Source organism: Dermacentor variabilis, chromosome 3, assembly GCF_050947875.1.
Source record: "Dermacentor variabilis isolate Ectoservices chromosome 3, ASM5094787v1, whole genome shotgun sequence".
NCBI lineage: Eukaryota > Metazoa > Arthropoda > Arachnida > Ixodida > Ixodidae > Dermacentor > Dermacentor variabilis.
Genome location: NC_134570.1, coordinates 32,825,729 through 32,845,417, shown reverse-complemented (window position 1 = coordinate 32,845,417; position 19,689 = coordinate 32,825,729). Strand labels below are relative to the sequence as shown.

Below are 19,689 nucleotides of genomic sequence, written 5' to 3'. Positions count from 1 at the left end.
GCGCATATTTCCCCCCTCATCTTTTAAGAGATTCAATACATACAAGCATTTGTCTCGCAAACCAGATTTATTTCAAGGGAATTTTCCACGTCTCAATTATTTCTCTCGTCGTATTCGAGTGCCCATTGCCGTGTTATAGTTTGTTAACTAAGCTTCCCCTCAAGTCTAAATATTGTAAGGCAGTTTGTCGTGTGCGTATCATGGCCACGCATGCTTATATCGCCTTTCCGTTTCTCTACCACGGTTGCGCCTTAAAACCACGGCGCTGCAAGTTTGCTTTCTTTTCCTTCCCTCTTCTCCGCCCTTAAACTGGCTCTCTTAACTACTACACGCAGAGGCAAGAAACAACGCGCGCTTTAGATACTATAGATGAGATGAATATTTACAATTATTATTAGGGTTATAATTATATTCAAGTGCTGATTGCCGTGTTATAGTTTGTTAACGAAACTACCCCTCAATTCTAAATACTTTAAGGCAGTTTTCCTAGTCTCTAAAGCCGCTCGAGTTCACGCTGCTCCTCTGGCGGCCATTTTTCCAAGAAATTATGCCTTCCAACCACTCAGAATGCCGGTGACAACTTCACGTTTGATCAATTCTGGATATTGTAAATAGTAACCAGCTACTTTTGCTTACATGATCGGCCATGACATTGAAATTGCTGATACAGCGGAAAGCATTGCACCGGATGCACATATATAGAACTGTGTATGTTGAGCGAGATAAGAGCTGCACTATAGGCATCGCAGGCAGTTTTAAAACTTGGCAAGTGCGCCTCGAATGATAAATTGTTTTGTCTAAACCGAAACAGCGCGAATTGGTAGGCTGCATGAAAGAGAGACATTCTTATTGAATGACAGGAAGTTATTCGGCATATATCTGGCGATCACTCAGGAAATGGTTGTTGTGGAACGACGAGTCGGTTCTGATGTACTTCGCTATAAAAACGCGCGAGATAGTGTCGAGCAGCCTATATTGGCTTTGTGTGTGTATATATATATCAATTCTAAATATTGTAAGGCAGTTTGTCGTGTGCGTATCATGGACACGCATGCTTATATCGCCTTCCGTTTCCCTACCACGGTTGCGCTTTAAAACCAACAGCGCGCGCATGCGATCCCATAGATGAGATGAATACATATATATAGAAAAGTATCAGTCATAGCTCTCGTAGTATAGCCTTCTGAGCCGTTTCCCTTTTCTTTTTCTTCTCTTTGTTTTTTCTTTGAAAGAAGTCCTATTAGGGTTATTATAATTACACGAAGGTATTTCGCCCTCGCCAGCAGCAGTACTTGAGATAGCTATTCCGGCGGCTAGCTTCCCACGCTATGCGTGGCGCCCCCGCACCTGTTTAAGCTTTTTCCTAGACGCTAGAGCTACACAATATCCGCGCAACCTTGAGCGATCGGAAAGCGCGTTTTCCACCCTGGGCCGACGGAGAGGGGAGATTCCGTTCCGGCCGCGAAGCTCTCTACATCTCAGTAAGGTGCCTCGCGGTGGTCTCGTGCTGAAGATGCCCTCTCGGTGAGCGCATATTTCCCCCCTCATCTTTTAAGAGATTCAATACATACAAGCATTTGTCTCGCAAACCAGATTTATTTCAAGGGAATTTTCCACGTCTCAATTATTTCTCTCGTCGTATTCGAGTGCCCATTGCCGTGTTATAGTTTGTTAACGAAGCTTCCCCTCAAGTCTAAATATTGTAAGGCAGTTTGTCGTGTGCGTATCATGGCCACGCATGCTTATATCGCCTTTCCGTTTCTCTACCACGGTTGCGCCTTAAAACCACGGCGCTGCAAGTTTGCTTTCTTTTCCTTCCCTCTTCTCAAACGAGCTGTCAGGCATTAAAGAAAGGAATTCTTCTCTATCGTTATATGGTACAAAAATGGAAGCATAAGTTGGGACATTTGGTCATCCCGATTGGGTCAAGTCGAGGCACGGGACATTTACTCAAAAATAGGGACTTTCCTGCTAAATTTGGAGCGGCCGGCGCGCTAACCCTGTTTTGGAGGTAAATTATTGGAAGAGACTGAAATGGACATTCATTCGAGACCGCAGCGTCCAGGTAGCTATCAAAAAGATTTGTTGATTAACCATGTAATTATTGATTTTACGGTCTATGGAAAACCGAAACATAATAATAGTGAAGTCTTATCCTTAGCAGAACTCCAAACAGTAGAAACCCTTTCGAAATGTCCGTCCATAAACGGGCTACAAAACACAGCAGTGTTCCAGTTATGTTTCCCAAAAGCGTCCGTATCAACTGGAACGGAAACACATTTTCGAGCAGATTTTAAGACGGATTTCTCGAAAGTGGGGCTGATTTAAGGTTTAGGTCAAGCATACATGTCTTCACTACTGCTCAGGTTCAACTTCACAGTTGCAATGATTATAAACAAAAAGTTGTTTAGTGAATCTAAAATTTAGTGGATAAAATTAGCTACCCGAATATTACAATTTCTCTTGCAATTATATCTGTCTGTTCAGGTAATCCACCTGAATAGGCCGAACCGTTTGCCTTCAATGGTCACGCGGCGCAGCGATCGGCTCAGCCGCCAGCGCCACCGTGTCAGTTGTGCGAAACACCGAGGCGGCCACTGCTACGGAGGCATGCTTATGCGGCGCTCGTTTGAAACCTGTCGGACACACTAAATTGTGGTTTTAAGGCAACCGAAAGCATCGAGGCCCATTTTGTACCGCCCACGCTTGAGAAAGGACGTCAAATTTACGACTACAACCATGTATATCGTGTCAAAGAAGTAAACAGCTGGGAAATCGCAGAGAGGTGCTCACATTAAATTATTGGGTTTTAGGCGCCAAAACCACGATCTGATTAGGATTCACGCCGTAGTGGGGAACTTAGGAATAATTTGGACCACCTGGGGTTCTTTAACGTGGACCTAAATCTAAGTACACAGGTGTTTTCGCATTTCGCCCCTATCGGAATTCGGCCGCCGTGGCCAGGATTTAATCCCGCGACCTCATGCTTAGCAGCCCAACACCATAGCCACTAAGCAACCACCTCATGTCGCGAAGTGTGTCTCAACAAAGCAAGCATGCTTACAACGTCGAACTCAAAGTTAACAAATAAGTATTTTATGCCACTTAAGTGAGTAAATACGGCCGTGGACGTTTTTGAACTGTCATTTGTAGCTTCATTACTTGGAGCGTGCCTCGCACCTCGCGATTGTAGAGGTTTTGGCGAAATGGCATGTAAGTGCTTTTTTCTCCGTTGACAAAGTGCCTCGAGCATATTCTAGTATTATCGTTCGGGCTCGAATGTGAGAGGGCATTACCGCTGAAGCATAGTAGAGAGCAATAAGATGGGGAGACTAAACAAACTGAAGACTGAACAAATATGCCTAACGTGCGTGAGAGAAATGCTGATTTTCGAATACTCGACGTGTGCTGTGGTGTGCTCCAACCTTAGTTCTGTTGTTCTAAGCGCGAGAAAACATGGCACGAATGAGCCCGGTTCCAGCAGTCGCGTCTCAGCTGCAGTCAGCAGCAGAAACAAGCACAGTGCGTACAAAGCTCCAGCACAGAGCGCTTACGAAGCTAGATTGGACACGTAACAACCACTGCGCGTTTGTTTTGGAGCAAGACGAGCTAAACAACTTACTAAACTAGTTTTGCACCAGCGGGAATCAGTTCACGCGCTTTTATGCAGTTGACGGATGCCACGGCTGGTTCTTTTTTTTTTCTTTCTTGTTTTTGCATTTACGTCTTAGTTTGATCGTTTACCAGAAATTCGCAAGACCGACACGAACCTGGACGATCCACTTCGGCCACCGTGTTGCTTTCCCGGTTTTGAAAGGAAGTGGTACAATTTGATGCCGACATCCCCTTCGCGGTTGCTACAATCCTTAACACAGCAGTATCTGCGCTTGTTCTTTTTGTTCACACTTCTCACAGAGGAGCTGCGAAGAGGCCGCGGTGAATCCATTGGAAAATTGGAAAGGCAGGCACTCAGACGGGCATGAGCGCACCACGGACAATGGTGAAATGACGGCGAGGGCCTACTCGCGGGTGCTCACCGCCGCTGCTAGGTGGCGCGACATGTACAGGCAAACTTCATTGCAGGGCGCCCATAGCCCAATATTTTTAAACAATCTGTCCCAAATAGAAAGGGGAAACATCGGTTTGTACAATGAGGTTACGGTCCTCGTGCATTTTTGGAACGAAGGGCTTCTGGATTACCTGCCGAAGCTTTGCATAGTCACAAGCTAAGGACATCTTCCTAGGTTCAGAGAAAATAAGTTTGTAACCTCACTCACTTGAGCGTTCTGTATGACAGCTCGGCCTTGTCAAGGTCGAAGGCGAGAGAAAAGAAATAACACTTAGGTCAAGCGCCGAAGTCAAGCGGCTCACAAAAGCGTGAAGCGCGCTCTCGTGCGTAGCGATGCCACACACCTGCAGTACAGTTAGCGGCTTCTGCCTTCAACTGTCCTCTTGTTCCAAGCTTTCTAGTTGCTCTCTCCCACCCCTCCTCTTCTGCTAGACTTTTTCCAACAACCAGCCAGAACAAGTTCGTGTCAATCTCTCAGATTTATCCCTGAAACCTGTTTCTTTATGCCTCACCTACAGTTTTCGCGTTCCGTGGGACGAGTCGATGTACAAAAAGAAACAGAGCGAGCTGCTACAATGTTTTCAGCGTCCCACGCGCTGTGCACTACGCTGTCTCCCTTTCATTCGTCCCAGTCGTTTACTTTTCCTTCGGCTTGCAGTTCAGTGCAGCGACGCGACTCTGTTTGCCAGAGAGCCGCCCCCACTACGACAAAAGCAGGCACGTGGCAGTGAATCCAGTAGCCGGTAGTCAAGCATAAAAAGTAAATCTCGCATTATGCCGCAGGGCCACGCGGTCGGCAAGTCACTCGAGGCGGCGAACTAACTCCCACCTCTCGCGGTTTAGAAGCACAGGCGCTTGTTCAAAGCAGAACTCTCCATCTCGGCCTACGGGCAATGCGCCGCGTCAAGTGATGGATGACGCCCGCAGCCAGTCGGGCGACAAAGTGGCAGGAGAGATTATTCGTAGCGCAGAAAGAAGGCCAGCGGGACACACTGTCGGACCGGGCGGGGTCAGAGGCCGTGACGGTCCACCTATAACATGTAAAGCACGTAGTCGTACCCTCCTCTTTACTCGTGCGTCGTCACCCTCGCCTGTCTCCCATTGCTTTGCTCTCTCTTCTCAAAGTTAGTTACATTCTCCCTTTTTCCCTGAACGCTCCAGACAACTATTCGCTGAGTTCCCCATTCACGGAACGGAGAATCCACGCGACAGACACAGCGGCGGAGCTACCAGAAAGAAAGTGGCTCGACAGCTTTTGTTAACGCGATCTTTTTTTACGGTCGTGCTTCTTCAAAGAACGTTGAATCCAGCGTATCGAACAATTGCCGAGCTAACAATACGTGTGGAGGCGAAGGGCGAAGAATTCCTTTGACGATGTGCCTCAATCCGCTTTCCTTCAAGACGCGACGGCGCATGCACCCTGCCCTAGCGGATTAGTCGCGAAACGTTTTGGAAGAGTCAAGGAGGATCCCGCGCGCGCGGCGCAGCCCGATCTCGAGGGAAAGTCCCCCACGCCCCTCCCCCGAAAAAAGAAAGAATAAAATTAGAAAAAAAAAGAACTGCTCGGACGCGCACTACTGCAAACACTCCTGCCGGCTACTGCGTTGGAGCCCTACTGGTAACTCGAAGTCTGTGTGTCAAAGACCGGTGATTGCAGGCGCAGTCCCGACCATTGAGTGGTCCGGACTGCACCGTGAGCCACGTAGTTTCCGCCTTTCATTGATAACTAGCAAATTTAACGAAACTGCCCTGCATTACACTTGGGCGACACTTAACAGCACCATGTTCCTGACGAAGTCTTTTTGCAGCGCCGCCCCTTACTTGCTGGTAGTGGCAGCCGTGTTTCTGACTTCACGTACTCGTCTAAGGCGCGGTAACGCCGAGTCGATACGAGGCCGACAATGCAGCACGGTGTGTCGCTGAGACCATTTCATCATCCCAGGCCGACAACGACGCAACCGACGAACACTACCTTGTACTGCGACGGGCCTTCATGTCGACGGCACCGATAAAATCAGCGTGCCGACCATCGTTCGACCGAACCCCGCCTGATGGGCCGTCTAACCAACGACGCAATAGGCCAATCGCCATCAATTGTATCTATAAATAATCACGCTCAAACTGAGTCAAAACATGCACGCGAAGTTGAAATGCACAAGCTTCGACCCTCTCAAGCCATGAACATGAAAGTTTGAACCAATGTTGATCCTGCTCAGCGAAGGCTGGAGGGCCTGGAGCCGTCGAGTTCGTGCACGCTACCGGCGGACCTGAACTGAAAAGTGAGCAGCTATAGGACGAAGGAAACTGCTTTCATAGTTCAGTTCCGACCTTAGCGATCTGAAATCAGCTACTTTTCACGGCTCACGGCATGTACGCAATAAGCGGCAAGCGGCGATACAGCTCTGTGCCAACATCTATACATCTATACGCCGTTCTCGTAGGCTGCCGGTCGCATTCGCTACGGAGATCTGTGGGCCTGTACGTGTTGTCATGCCGACACACTTCTAAATTCCATAGATGCACTGTTTACCTTTGCGTCAAATGCGAAACAAGATACGCGAAACAAGAGACGGTGCATTCGGTACAGTAACATAAACAACCGCCTCGCTCAACTATATAGCAATTGTGTCAGCAATGGCATCTGCGTTTTCGCGACACAGCAACACGGCAGATAAATGAGCGCTTATTCGAGTACAGATTTCTCTAGTAAAGCTTTATGGCATGCGCAAGCTGTATGATGAAGTCAAAGAAAATGTAGAACCAGTAATAAATGTAAAGCCCGTAATATATGCATCTGGATCACAGTTGCCGATGTTTATGTGACTCGGCCACTCATGTTGACTTGTTTCAGGGTGGAACAACGCGCCTCATATGCGCAGATATGCAGGTTTTGCTACGTTTTGACATTATTTCATATCAGCGATGCGGCTTTCCCCGTATATTTGACGCTAACAACGATCTCTGGCTCTAGATGTCGATGTATACTGGTGCACCGCTTTGGTAAATCCAACGCGGAAGGGTGGGTGCGCTCGTCGACTTGATGAGTATGCGAAATGTCTAAAGAATGCGTAAAAAGAATGCAAAAAGTGAGGTGCAAGTGCAGAAATCAGCTGCAACCAACTCCAAGGCAGCCGCGTCGGCAGGCGGAACTCAGCTTGCCTTTATCGACTGCACTGCAAGCACAACAGCGCACTCAGGCCTGCTCACCCAGCAGTCGATGAGTGCTACTTGGCTTCCAGGGAACGACATGCTGCCCCGGAGAAGCCATCAATAATTATTCGCGATCCACGAAACGTGCAACCGACGCTCACTGAACGTGGGGTCGGCGAATTCAACCGGCTAATGCCCCGGCACCCTTCCAAAACGTTTCCAGCAGAGTGGGGTAGAGGGCAGCACAAGAAAAGGAAAAAAAAGGCGGATTATGGCTTCGCGTTGTCAGTTGGTCGCGGGGAACGGTTGCTCCGGCACGCGCTAGCTTGGTCGCAAAACATTGCAACGCTCCGGATTTCGCGGTGTGGGGAGACAGACACCTCACGAGTCTCGTAGGGGGGGCGAATGTTTAACGAAGACCTCATAGCAACCGATTTCGCGCAATCTTGCTGCACGCCGCTCGGTGACGGCAGATAACGAGAGATCCGTGAAGAACACGCCCCGGTCGAGAAAACAAGAGGGAAGCAAGCTTCCAAGCCGGAACCGTCGTCTGGCAATACTGCTGTTGCCGTTTGGTGCACATGGGATGAGAGAGGGCGAGCATTGCACCCTGGCTGCTACCGAAAGCCCCAGCGCCGGGGTCAGGTTTTTCGCGCATGTTAGCGCTCGTATCTAATCTTTCCTCGCAACATCCTCCCAGGCTCGCGTGGCGGCATAGCGTCGCTTTCCCTTGTTCCCACCCGCACTGTCGTAACAGGCAGCATTCAGCGTTTATCTTATGTTTTCTTTTTTAAATCTCTGCTGCGAAGGAGCAAAATAGTCACGTGATGTTTCGTCAACAGAAGATGTTACCGGCCTTGAACCAGCCGTACGGGGAGAGACGCCGTGCAACACGTCATCGTTGACGTGTGGCGCTTCCTCCTCGTTGTAGAGTGGGCATTTATCCAACATGGAAATGGCGCTCGCTTGCCAGATTTCCTAGCGGTGCCTCTCTACTTGTCTGCCCCGATTAGAAAGAGGTATATCTGGGAGGAAAGTCGCAACGAATTTAGGGACCGTGCATGCTTCGTCGAAGGACGGCAGCTCGCGGTCGGACACAATCGACAATGCCGCCGCCGTCGAAGGCGGGTGGCGTGATGGGCTTCGTCGGCACCAAGCACGTGCTGGCCGTGCTGTTCGCCTGCTTCGCGACCCACGTGTGGATTCAGGGGTCGTCGGCCGTCGACAGCGTAGACCCGGACATCTCCAGAAATGTGGTAAGTTCACATCAGCTGTACTGTCGCGCATGGCTCTAAAAAAAACACGCGGCGTTCCTTGTGTTTCGTGTCGCGTTCTTTCGTTTCCGACATGACTTGCACCTTTTATAGAAACACCGAAGTTAAATTGTGCCGCAGTGTAGTGACCACTGTCTGATACATAGATGGTGGATAGGCATGAGTAAAATTTGTGTAGTGATCGGAAATCACAATCCACACGCGCTTTAGCACTGAATAACGGCAAGACCTTAGATGCTGAATTTTGATGGGCGTGGTTTGGGTGAGACGGCTACCCTTGAGGATGCAATCTTTCACTGGAAGAGAGAAAGAGAAATGAAGAGGGTTAGGTAGGGAGGTTAACCAAGGACATGCCCGGTTGGCTACCCTAGACTTGGGGAGAAAGAAAGGAGAATAATAGATAAAGAGAAAAGAACAATAATAGAGTCAGTAATTCACAGAGTCAGTCCCAGAGAATAGGCACTGGTAAATGTGAAGCCCAACCAAATCCGACACAACTTCACTGGAAGCATGCTGGCAACAGTGAGAAATGAGCGCGATAGCGATTATGCGCCGTCATTGGTTGGCGGCAGACGACAAGGGCGGTCGTAGCTGTGCGACAGTGTTATTTTTGTTTATCAAGCCGATGTTCCTGCGATTTATGTTTCGAGAAGTGCTTAATTATTTCTACAATAATAGCTACGCGCTAGCGTTATTTTATGTCCGACAGCTTTACTTAAGTTCTCTAAAGCGAAACGGCGCTTTTACACGTGACACGCAGTTCAGCGTATTGCTGCAGCCACGCGCGTGCGTTTGATTTCCGAAGCAGTTCGTCTCTCGAAGACCTGAGCGAGATGGAACAAAGTATTTTAGCTCGCATGTGTGCTCAGAACTTCGCGCGCGTGCAACAGCAACCATGCGCCGCCATGCATTGAGGGAGGCGAGCGCCGCTCGATAATCGGGGACCTTTATTACTTAGTAATACGGCAGAGAATAAAGCGCAACAGCCTACTTAATGACAGCCGACTTACGTGCAGTAATCTCATACTAGAACCCAGGTACCACGACGTCACCTCCAGTTCGCGCCCATTTCTGGTGTTTAAGGCTTTCTTTGCCAATTTAAAGTTATAATTCCTAATTATATCGCGAACAGAGTGCTGGATTCTATTTATTTATTTACAATACCCCTAAAGGCCCTCAAAGGAGGTTATTACATAGGGGGGCTACAAGAAACAACACAAGTGTACGTTCAGGTACAGCATACATCAAAAGAAAGACATTTACAAGAAATTTTCACTACAGACCATGGTCATTTGATTTCCGTCAACGTCTCACAACTCCATGCTGGCCAGTTGTCAGTCCCTTTAAAGCAACGCGGACTTTACGTAACTTTATGATAACGACCGGCCACAGTGATCGATTGTGGGCCTGATGGGCAGCCGCCAGAGTTCGCATCCGTATCCTTTCTTTCTTTTCCAACGCCCTTACCCCTGCGTAGCATCAATGAACGTTGCTTCGTAGGGTAGCAAACCGGACGCGCGCCTAGTTGACCTCCCTACCTTTCCTCTCTCTCCATACCTCCTCTTTTGCCCGAGGAGCCGAAAGAATCGGCACACCTACCATGATTCTAGGGGCAGATTCAGAAAGTAATACCTCTTATTCTATTTTAATTTCAGCCAGTGCTTGTCACTCTCCTGAAGCGTTCATGTGTCGCGTCCATTCGTATGAAGCATTCTGACGCACGAACGGCATCGTTGATCCAGATTATTGTAAATCTCGTTTTTCAACCTCTACCCCTTGTGAGAGGAGCAAACGAAGATGGAGAGAGTCAGCCAAGCATTTCGCCAGACACGTTTCTGCACAAGCAGATTCAATTGACCAAAAATTTAGAATGAGTGAATGCGGACGGAACGCGACGATTGTTGTGAGCAAACTTGCATCCACAAACAAGCTGCTGGCAGCAGCAACGGATAGGCGTTATCGCGTGTGAGACGTTTTTTTTTTCTTTGTGCTTCCGCAAGGCCCCTTTAACCTATCGAGTATGTGGCACGTGGAGGCATGGCGTGAGCCAAGTCGAGCTTGTTTTGCTTGCGTAGGCGCGTTGTTGTCCGGTTCCTTATATATATGATATCGTATAGTGGTAGAACTAGTGTTGGCGTGTGACCTTCCGCAGAGATGTCGCTTCTTGAACAACCGCTAACAATCGGGAAGCTTCACTGGCAAGTGGATGAAATGCTCGCAGCTTAACTAACAATCTAACCAGGTCCGTGCAGCGAGTGCGGTTGCTTGGTGTAATGCTAAAGTAAAGCAAATTATATTCCTGGCAAGAAAATCTTGTCGAGGACCAGATGGAATAAAGGCAGGGCAAGCGCTATTTATTCACATGTTTTGCAGCACAAGTTGGTCTTTGTTGGCAAGAATGTACCAAATAAGTGGTAACGTTACACGCATTGTTATATTACTTGCATGTATATCGAAGACACTGTGTAACAGCTTGCAAAATTAAAGACCTTTTTTTCCCTCTCGTTGCTAGTGCTGTATGTCTTGTTCCCCATGTCTTATTGTTAACCTTCAAGTTTCCATCCATCATCAAAAGACCGTGATTCTGTATTCGGAGACATTATTAGAGGCAGCTCTTGAGTTGTAAGTGCGCTTCGAATGCACTGCTCCCTAGTGCCATACTGTGAACCTCTCTCAGGGTCACGATCCCGTCAAATCTTGGCCTCAATAAATGCACCCGTCCGTTGCTTCCAGAGGCTAGGGTTGAGAAGTTTCCTGTGTTAGAACTAGAGGTGAGAAATTGAACGGGGGGAGGGGATAGGAGAGGGCTATGTGGCGGTGAAGGTGTTCCTTCACTTGAATTACGCAAACCTCGGACCACAGCGAAAATGCATCGTGCACAAATTAAAATTTAAAATTGCATCCAACGGGCTACTTTCAAGCTTACGCGCGGTTTTCTCCTCATGTCGCATTGAAGTAGACTTCAATCTCAACAAAAGGAAGACAAAAGAAAAAAGGAATAATGAAGAGGTCCGAGGAAAGAGAACAACTGTGGGGTGATACACAGGAAACGCGTAATTGGGAGATCTGCAACTCTAATGGTCCACCGGTTATCTAACCTGCGCATTATATGACTTGCCCAGCTCCATTCCTTTCTCTTTATGTGAATTAGAATATCGGCTATCCCCGTTCGCTCTCGAAGGGAAGCGCAGTCGAGGGCGGCAGAATAGTAGGTGGGGTGATGAAATTTAGAAATTCGCCGGCGCAAGTTGGAATCGGTTGGCGCAGGACAGACGTAATCGGAGATCGCAGTGAGAGGCCTTCGTCTTGCAGTGGACATAAAATAAGCTGATAATGATGATGAATAGGGAGATAAAGCAGGTAATCAACTAGCAAGATAAAGTTACATGTAAAGCAGAATAAATGTAGCATATAGAAGGTGGAGCCCGAACTTAGGGAACCATGATAGTTCTGTGCAGACTCCATTGAAGGTAAAAGAAGGCACGCAACGTGGCTTGAAGCTCGGAACACAGCTCCATCCAGCTGCTGAGAACAACAAGCAAGATCACGTTAGCTGCACGGAGCTTGTTCATATGCTTTATCACTTTTAGAGATAAACTAACTTACGCACTGACATTGGGAGTAAAAAGAAACACAAGCAAATGTATTCGGCTTTATTAAAACCCAGATGGGCAGGAACTTCCTGCCGCAGTGCTTAGGTAACGTACGCACTGTGGTCTGTTGGAAAACAAACTATACAAGAATTTGTACTGCGAGAATGACGTTATGACACTTACAAAGTATGTGACAACCAGAATAACGAAAGCAACGATGAGCCGCCTCGGCGAGAAGGGGACAAAACATCCAGAGGCCCCTCACGCAAGCATCATTTTCCTTGGCACGCTTTCAATTTGTTTTTGGTTTCTGTAAAGAGAGCGCCACGCCGTCCGCTTGTCTGTTTCCGTCTTCCGCCTTGCGTACGCAATTGTCGGGAGGAAGTGGCTGCGGAAGTACTACTCTTCCTGTGTTACACCAGCAGAAACGTGCAGTATTATCGCGACACTTTTGCGAAGCCAAGCGAGGGTGAAAATTCTGTTGGCAGCATTCCACACACAACGGGAAAAGATGTCTTGCTTGGATGCGCGTCCTGCACCGAACGGAGAGCTCGTAATATGCAGCGGCTGAAACTCTAAATATTCATATGGAATTAAACCTTGCATCGCTTAGAGCTCCTCTCGACCCTCTCTATATGTTCAAATTCCCTCGCGCGAAGTCACATTGGAAGAATTCCGAATATACTTTCTTTTACCGGTCTATTTTCACGCTGCTGCGATGTTCCTAACCGGGTAAAGGTCGGTCTTAGATCACAAGCTGATTGCAAGAACACTGTACGACTTAGTTAGTTTTTGGTCTTCTTCTTTCTTCTTGTTGCTCACAAAGCTCTATGGAACTTCTGCAGAATGTGGAAAAAGGGGAGCTACAGAGAAAGGCTGGCTTTCCTGCTCCGCTGCTATATCTATACAGTGGCTTGTTAGTTCGCGCTCTCAAAATTTTACGTACTCTGATGTGCGCGCTCCAGCGAAAAATGTGTACATATGAAAGGTTCCGCGAAAAGTCGACATTCTCTTTCACCTACGCGCGCAGTCTAAAAGGGAAAATGTTCCCCGTGATGCTCGCATTGTCAACAGTTTGAGCAGTGTAGCTCAATTCCAATCTTCACGCCTGCGTTGCGAAATTCGCTGTCTTCTCGACACTCTTGGTCCATTTACTCTCGCTCCTAGGTGTATTTTTTACGACAATAGCGTTCGCTCTCATAATATATGGTAATCCCCGCTCGCGGAGCAATCGCTGCCTTTCTTCAGGAATGCTACGGAAGCTAGAAATGATCGTGCAAGAAAAGTACCGGAACACGGCGTTTGAGAGAGTCGATACCCGCATGTATGACGGTGATCGATGTTGTGAGACAAACCTGTATTTCTGAAAGTGCAGCGTTTTTCATACAGTCTGTATGCAGTAGGGACAACTGGTATATAAAACAGTCGTTCACGCTGGACCGCGTCGCGTGGCCAGTCGCAGATCATCGCCGACAAGGGCTACCCGGTGGAGGAGTACGAGGTGGAGACGAGCGACGGCTTCGTGCTCTCGGTGCAGCGGGTGCCGTGGGGCATCAAGCGTCGCTCCGACAAGCTTCCCGGAGGCGGAGCCAAGAAGGTGGTCTTCCTGCTCCACTACCTGCTGGGCTCGTCTGCTGACTGGGTCATCAACTACCCGGAGCAGAGCCTGCGTAGGTACTCGCTATGCGCTGGTTGTTATAGATGCACAAATTTTCACACAGAAATGTTAGGCTGAATTCTCAAAGCTTCTTTATTTTTTTTTGTACGAACGTTTTGTGATAGGACGGCCGCCTACGACATTGTGTCTGACTTGACTTCCTAAGGACCGTTTCAGCGCACGAAGAAGCACTGGAAATGCAGCCCCCAAAATGTCTAATCACCAGCTTTTTCCGAACTCGCCGGTTACCTCGTGCTGAACACGTGGAAGCAGCGTGCTTGCGTCTTGACTTATTGACTCAGCCTTTAACTAAGCCTTGTGAAGACTTTACTGACAGCTGAGCGCTTAACTGCTGCTATCTCAATCCGATCCAATAGCATTTATGAAAACAATTCTGTAAGTATGAAATACAAGTGCATATGCCAGCCCTTGCAGCTTTCTAAAGCTTCCAAGCACTATGGATTCGACAGGAGTCCCTATGTATATCAAGGCCTCTGGTGAGAGGTAAGGCCCGTGATGTCATGTATACATACAAGGCATTTCATCATACGAAAGATACGCGTGGCGGCCTTTGAGCTCCTGACAAAGGCGACGTATGCACTTTCCCGATAAGGATGTTTGACGCAAAAGCGGATAAGGGCTAAGCAGGGTGAAACGGACACAAACGCCGACGCTTCCTCGTCGACGACCGATTGAGCGCTGTATCCTTCATGTCGTAGATGATCAACTTGTCCAATGCTTTTGGGTCTAAGAGTAATGAGAAAAAAAAAGCATTTATTTTCTCTCTGGTCATATTGAAATAGCGACAACAGGACGGGGGACACCGCCATTACAGTGTAGGCTCCTTATGAGCACGTCCTTGTCAATGCATACTACAAGTGTGATCACGTGCCGTCCGAAACGGGGTCTTGCACCAACGACCACTGTCGCATGACTGAGAAACAGGATCCAAGTAAATCAACTAAAACGGCAACATTATACCAAAGCACGCCGAAAGGCTCTCTGAAGCTCCGATATCAGCATAAACGATATGTCATAGCCTGAGAGAGAGGGCAAGAGAGAGAGAGAGAGAGAGAGAGAGAGAGATAAAAAACCTGAAGAGATGAGAAAGCGGGATAGGTTGGCCGGAGGTGCGTGTCTCTGGCCTGCTATCACAGCGGGGTTAAGTGGAAGGGGTCGACAAACAAGGGTATGAATGCGGATGAGCAATGGTGATACAATAATGCAGTGAGCTCACCTCCTGCTGTTCGATGCCGCATGTGCACTCTCTCCCGGATGAGTGCAGCCCGTACCACCACAGTGGCGGTGGTTGTAACGCCCTGAAAGATTTAGGACGCTTTTGTTTTGAGGAGAACCTACGGCCGGCATTCGATTCACCCGGGCTGCACAAACACGCTATTAGACTAAATTGGAACCTTTCAGCTTTCCCTGTGGTTACGAGAACGCGGCTTTTAGACATTTCTGTGTAATGTTGTGTATTTCGCACATGCACGATTTATCCCCCTACTTCCTCCTCCCCGTGCAGGGTAGCCAATCGTAACTACCTGTGGTTAGCCTTCCTGCCTTTCTTTGCATCCTTTCTATGACGTAACAGTTCTGCGGAAACATTCTGTGTAAATGGGTGCTATATATTCATTTCCAGAAAGAAACTTGTGAAGATTTCCGCCTGCAAATATTCGGCGGTGGACAAACTCGCACATTAAAGCGAGTAAGTGGTTTCTCACCACTTCGTCTAAGATGGCGTCGCGCGTGCTCAGAAAACGAGGAAGCTTTGCTCCGCAACTCGCGTGTCCGTGCGGCTATACCTCGCATCGGCCTCGTGCTCGGCCAATGCGAACGCCGTGATCGTGTGTGACTCCCGGGCCATAGAATTTCTGATGCGACCCCCATTACCGCCCACACAAATGCCTGGTAGCTGCGTGCCGCGGATTCGTGCGCGCCGACGCGCGGCGACGAGAATCGTGATAGCCGAGGCCACGAGGCGCTTCGCTGCACATCGCTAGAACGGTGCAGCGTTACGAAGGCTGGAGATGGCGCCGCCTAATCGCATGACGCATTCGCAAAGCCATTCCTTAGCGAAGACGCATGGTTTGCTATGCCGGCTGCCGCTATGTATCGCGATTTACCTGTGCAAAAGTGCCAGCCCATCTAAATCCCCTCTTAGCTTTTGTTCTCGCACGGATTTATGGACCATCCATCTTGCCACGCGTTGAAGCCTACAGTACTGTTTCTTAGTTATCTTCTGTAGTACTGTGAACTGTCATTCTTCACATGCGTTTACATTGAGGAGTTGTGTAAGGATCTTCCACTCTTCACCTTAATGAATATCTACACTTAATACAAGTTTTGATCATTCTTTATGGGCTCTTACGTTTCTGAGTAGTTGGGTCGGTCGCGAAGGACGCTATAGTTGAGGGTTCCGTATTAATTTGGACTCCCTGGAGTTCATTGATGTGCTCACAAACTTGAAAACATGAGTGCTTTGACACTCTGCCACCATCGGCCGAATTTAGCACGGAATCGTACCTAAAACTTCGTGCTCAACAGCACAATGTCAACCATGTACTTACTGAGCTAATCGCGACGGGTCTAACTCATTTTCTACCCTGCCGCCATTTTAGACGTTTAGGGTACCTGAAGCCGCAAAAGTAGCTTTTATTACAGCCTCTCCGGTTTTCTATAGATGAACAACACCAACCACAATAAAATAAAGAGTGAGCGAGGAATCAATCAATCAATCAATCAATCAATCAATCAATCAATCAATCAATCAATCAATCAATCAATCAATCAATCAATCAATCAATCAATCAATCAATCAATCAAACACTGTAGGAACGGCTAGCTTAGGCCGCTCGATTCTCGACTAGTTGACGCAAACTCTAGTTCACACAGTACTGCACTGTATTATTTAGAAATAGCTCAAAGGAAACTCGTTTATGCAGTCACGACCGGAAGCTTTTCGTGAGCCTATCAGGCAGAGATGCGAGCTTGGGCGAACGCGGCAGTGAGCGTGCGACTGATGTGGTCAATGGCAGGCGGAATAACAATAATAATAATAAAAAAGCCACGGAGCCTTCGATAATGTCACGCCGCAAGCGAAAGTGAGTGGACATGAGAAATGAGTACCTGCTAGAGGCACTAGCTTCAAGCCTCAAGCTGTAAGGCCTAGATGAACAGCGATACAGAGAGAGAGAGAGATAGATAGATAGAGAGAGAGAGAGAGAGAGAGAGAGAGAGAGAGAGAGAGAGAGACCTACACCCGACTAATGCGCAACTCACATATTTATTGCACAGACCGACCGGACAGCGCTTGCGGCATACTTATATGGGTCCACACAAGCCTACCTAATTGCACTTCTATGCACTTCTTCTAAATGCACTTCTATGCGCACTGAACGCGTGAAGGTATACTACGTGGCTGTCCACGGTTCGGTGAAACAGCTCGTTAGTACTAAAGCCTTCCTAGCGGCTTAAATTTGGCGCGAACGTGTGCAGCATAATATTCCATGAAAGGATATTCCTTACGGGACAACATCGCCACGTTAATGGCAGCAAATAGTGAGGATAAATGAGCTAGAACTCTAATTAGGTGTTTTAGGTAACCACAGAATAGTCATTAACAATTAAATACCGACGTTAAACAATGAAAAAATCTTTATTCTAACGTTTTAGCAAGTGTAGCCTGTATCTACGTAATTAGTCATTTATTTACATATCCTCGATCGCGAGGCATTCAGTGGTGAATTGTGGTCAAAAGAAATCAGCAGATTACTAATATAGGCCGTAGAAAGAAATTAGTAGAATGAAACAATCACGCGTATCAACAAATACACACCATATTAACAAGGCGGCCGCCCGTCAGAGGCACACAATCTAAAAGTGATGAACAGATACTTATTCACGCGAAATTATATTAAAAAAAAATAAAACTAAACATGGAACATGAGGTTCTTTCCGCAGTGTAAACACAATATTGCATTATGCTGTTCAATTTAACGTTACATCTGTTTCGTTTTGGAACATATACATTACCATGCCCTATCGTATTGCTTTTCTTTTGTCAGCTTATCTACTGGCTGATTCAGGATACGATGTCTGGCTTGGAAACGTGCGAGGCAACACTTATTCCCGCCACCTACGCTACAGGAAAGACGAAAAAGAGTTTTGGGACTTTTGGTGAGTTGTCAGCCGAACTCGTCCCTTGTAGAGTCATTGGTCTGTTAATTTGATGCGAGTGTGCGTGAAGGAGGCAGCGGATATTACTTTGCGAAAGAGTACAAGAGAGCAGGGAATTTCTTCACTGCTGCATTTCCCCAGGAATTGTCATTCGAATGGGCGAATGATATGCGAAAAGGAACATACAAATCTGTGGAACACGCTGGTTTAGCGTTTGTGCCCCACCGTGCGCGTTCAAGAGTACATGTCAATGGTGCAAACATCACTTGCTCGTACGTGCGTCGTTCGTGTGTGTAGCAGTTCGTAGATTTGCTCGCGCGTTTTTTGAATGTTAAGGACTGTCATGTGTTGCCCTTGATGTTAGTTTTGTCTCGTTGTAAAGATTTGATCACGTAGTACCTACAAAAAAAAAAAAGAAGGGCAGAACGTCAAGTCAAGCTTTGTCCAATTTCGCAGATGAATAAACGATCATAATGGAGATTTCGCATAACCGATATTTGGCTGATACGTGGGGTAAAATGCCCTTAAATTTCTCAAAGAATATGGCGTTATAGCACTTGGCCTAACTGCAGAATACTACACGCAGTCTCACCGCTTCCAGTCCCCCACTGCAATGCCGAAAAAAAAGAAAAACATGTCGTGTGCACTGTTTAACAACCAGCACGAGATGCCTGATACTCGCGATGTTCTTTCATCTTTCGAGGAAAGCTTCGACGAAATGATTGCGTACGACCTTCCGGCCATGCTAGACTTCGTGCTGAACGAGACTGCCCAGCAGAAGCTCTTCTATGTGGGACATTCCCAGGGCTGCCTTATACTATTTGGCCTGCTGGCCGAAAGACCGGAGTACAACGATAAGGTAGGTGAAGGAGCAATTGCGCTGGAGCCTTTCTTTGCTTTTCCACTCATGACGATCGACGAGTCCTCCTTGTGCATAATTTGCCGACTAAAGCATATTATTTCGTTTCAAAACAAACATACAAATATAGAGAATTAAGAAAGCATGGAAGCAGCACGCTGGCAGTGGCCACTACCGGCTGGCAGTGGCCACTACCGGCTGGCACAACGCCAGCCTACTCTTGAAGAAGGGGGGTATTGAAATGCAACTTGAATTAAGGAAGAACGGGAAGAAAGAAAAAGACGAAAACAGGGTGAAAGATCAAGAAGTCTATATTGTTTACCAAGTAACGTTTCAGAACCACATTACATACGACATTATTCTTCGCTATAGCAGAGCGGGATTATTCGTTGTATTTCTTATGCACACACCTCGGTTAACAAAACCGTGCCCAAGAAGAATTTCAAGACAGCGTAACTTTCAGATTCCAGGTATAGTTCGGTCTAAATAAATTATTTACCGATGCGAGTGCTAACTGTACGTTTGTACACGAAGCGTCCGTGCTGAACTACTCTACCCTGTGAAACCGTATGATCGTTGTTCTGTTTCAGGGTATGCCCGCTAGGATATAATTCTAGCAGGTTGCCTTGCACTTTGCCTGAAGCAAAGTGCGTCGAACGAACGAACACGATTTCGTTTCTTGTAACTGCTGCTCATAGTAACATGCAACTTATACGCATCGTTGGTGATGCCATTGTAGCGTTCGCTCTCGGCCTTTCTTCAGCAGCAAATTAAGGGGCTGGTAGTGGGCGTCTTCAAGTGGTAGCATACGCTTGATACTCAACGCTGAAAGCAGGCTAAAAGACACAAACAGAATGGAAGATGGCAAGAGTGCCAACCGTCCGCTGCCAACAAGCGCTAGTTGTCAA

At 47.5% G+C, this 19,689-nt stretch overlaps 1 protein-coding gene across 3 annotated transcripts in view; it reads left to right on the top strand.

Moving 5' to 3' along the window:
* Positions 1-19,689, top strand: part of LOC142575369 (gastric triacylglycerol lipase-like) — a 78,943-nt gene that overhangs the window by 44,725 nt on the left and 14,529 nt on the right. Inside the window, exons 1-4 of one of the 3 annotated variants that reach the window (XM_075684696.1) lie at positions 7,508-8,475; positions 13,543-13,756; positions 17,811-17,922; positions 18,631-18,781. In XM_075684696.1, the coding sequence (XP_075540811.1) occupies positions 8,281-8,475; positions 13,543-13,756; positions 17,811-17,922; positions 18,631-18,781 (672 nt within the window). In that variant the 5' untranslated portion in view covers positions 7,508-8,280. Of the gene's footprint in view, positions 1-7,507; positions 8,476-13,542; positions 13,757-17,810; positions 17,923-18,630; positions 18,782-19,689 lie in introns of those variants that run through there. The other 2 variants (XM_075684697.1, XR_012826632.1) reach the window with 2 other exon arrangements.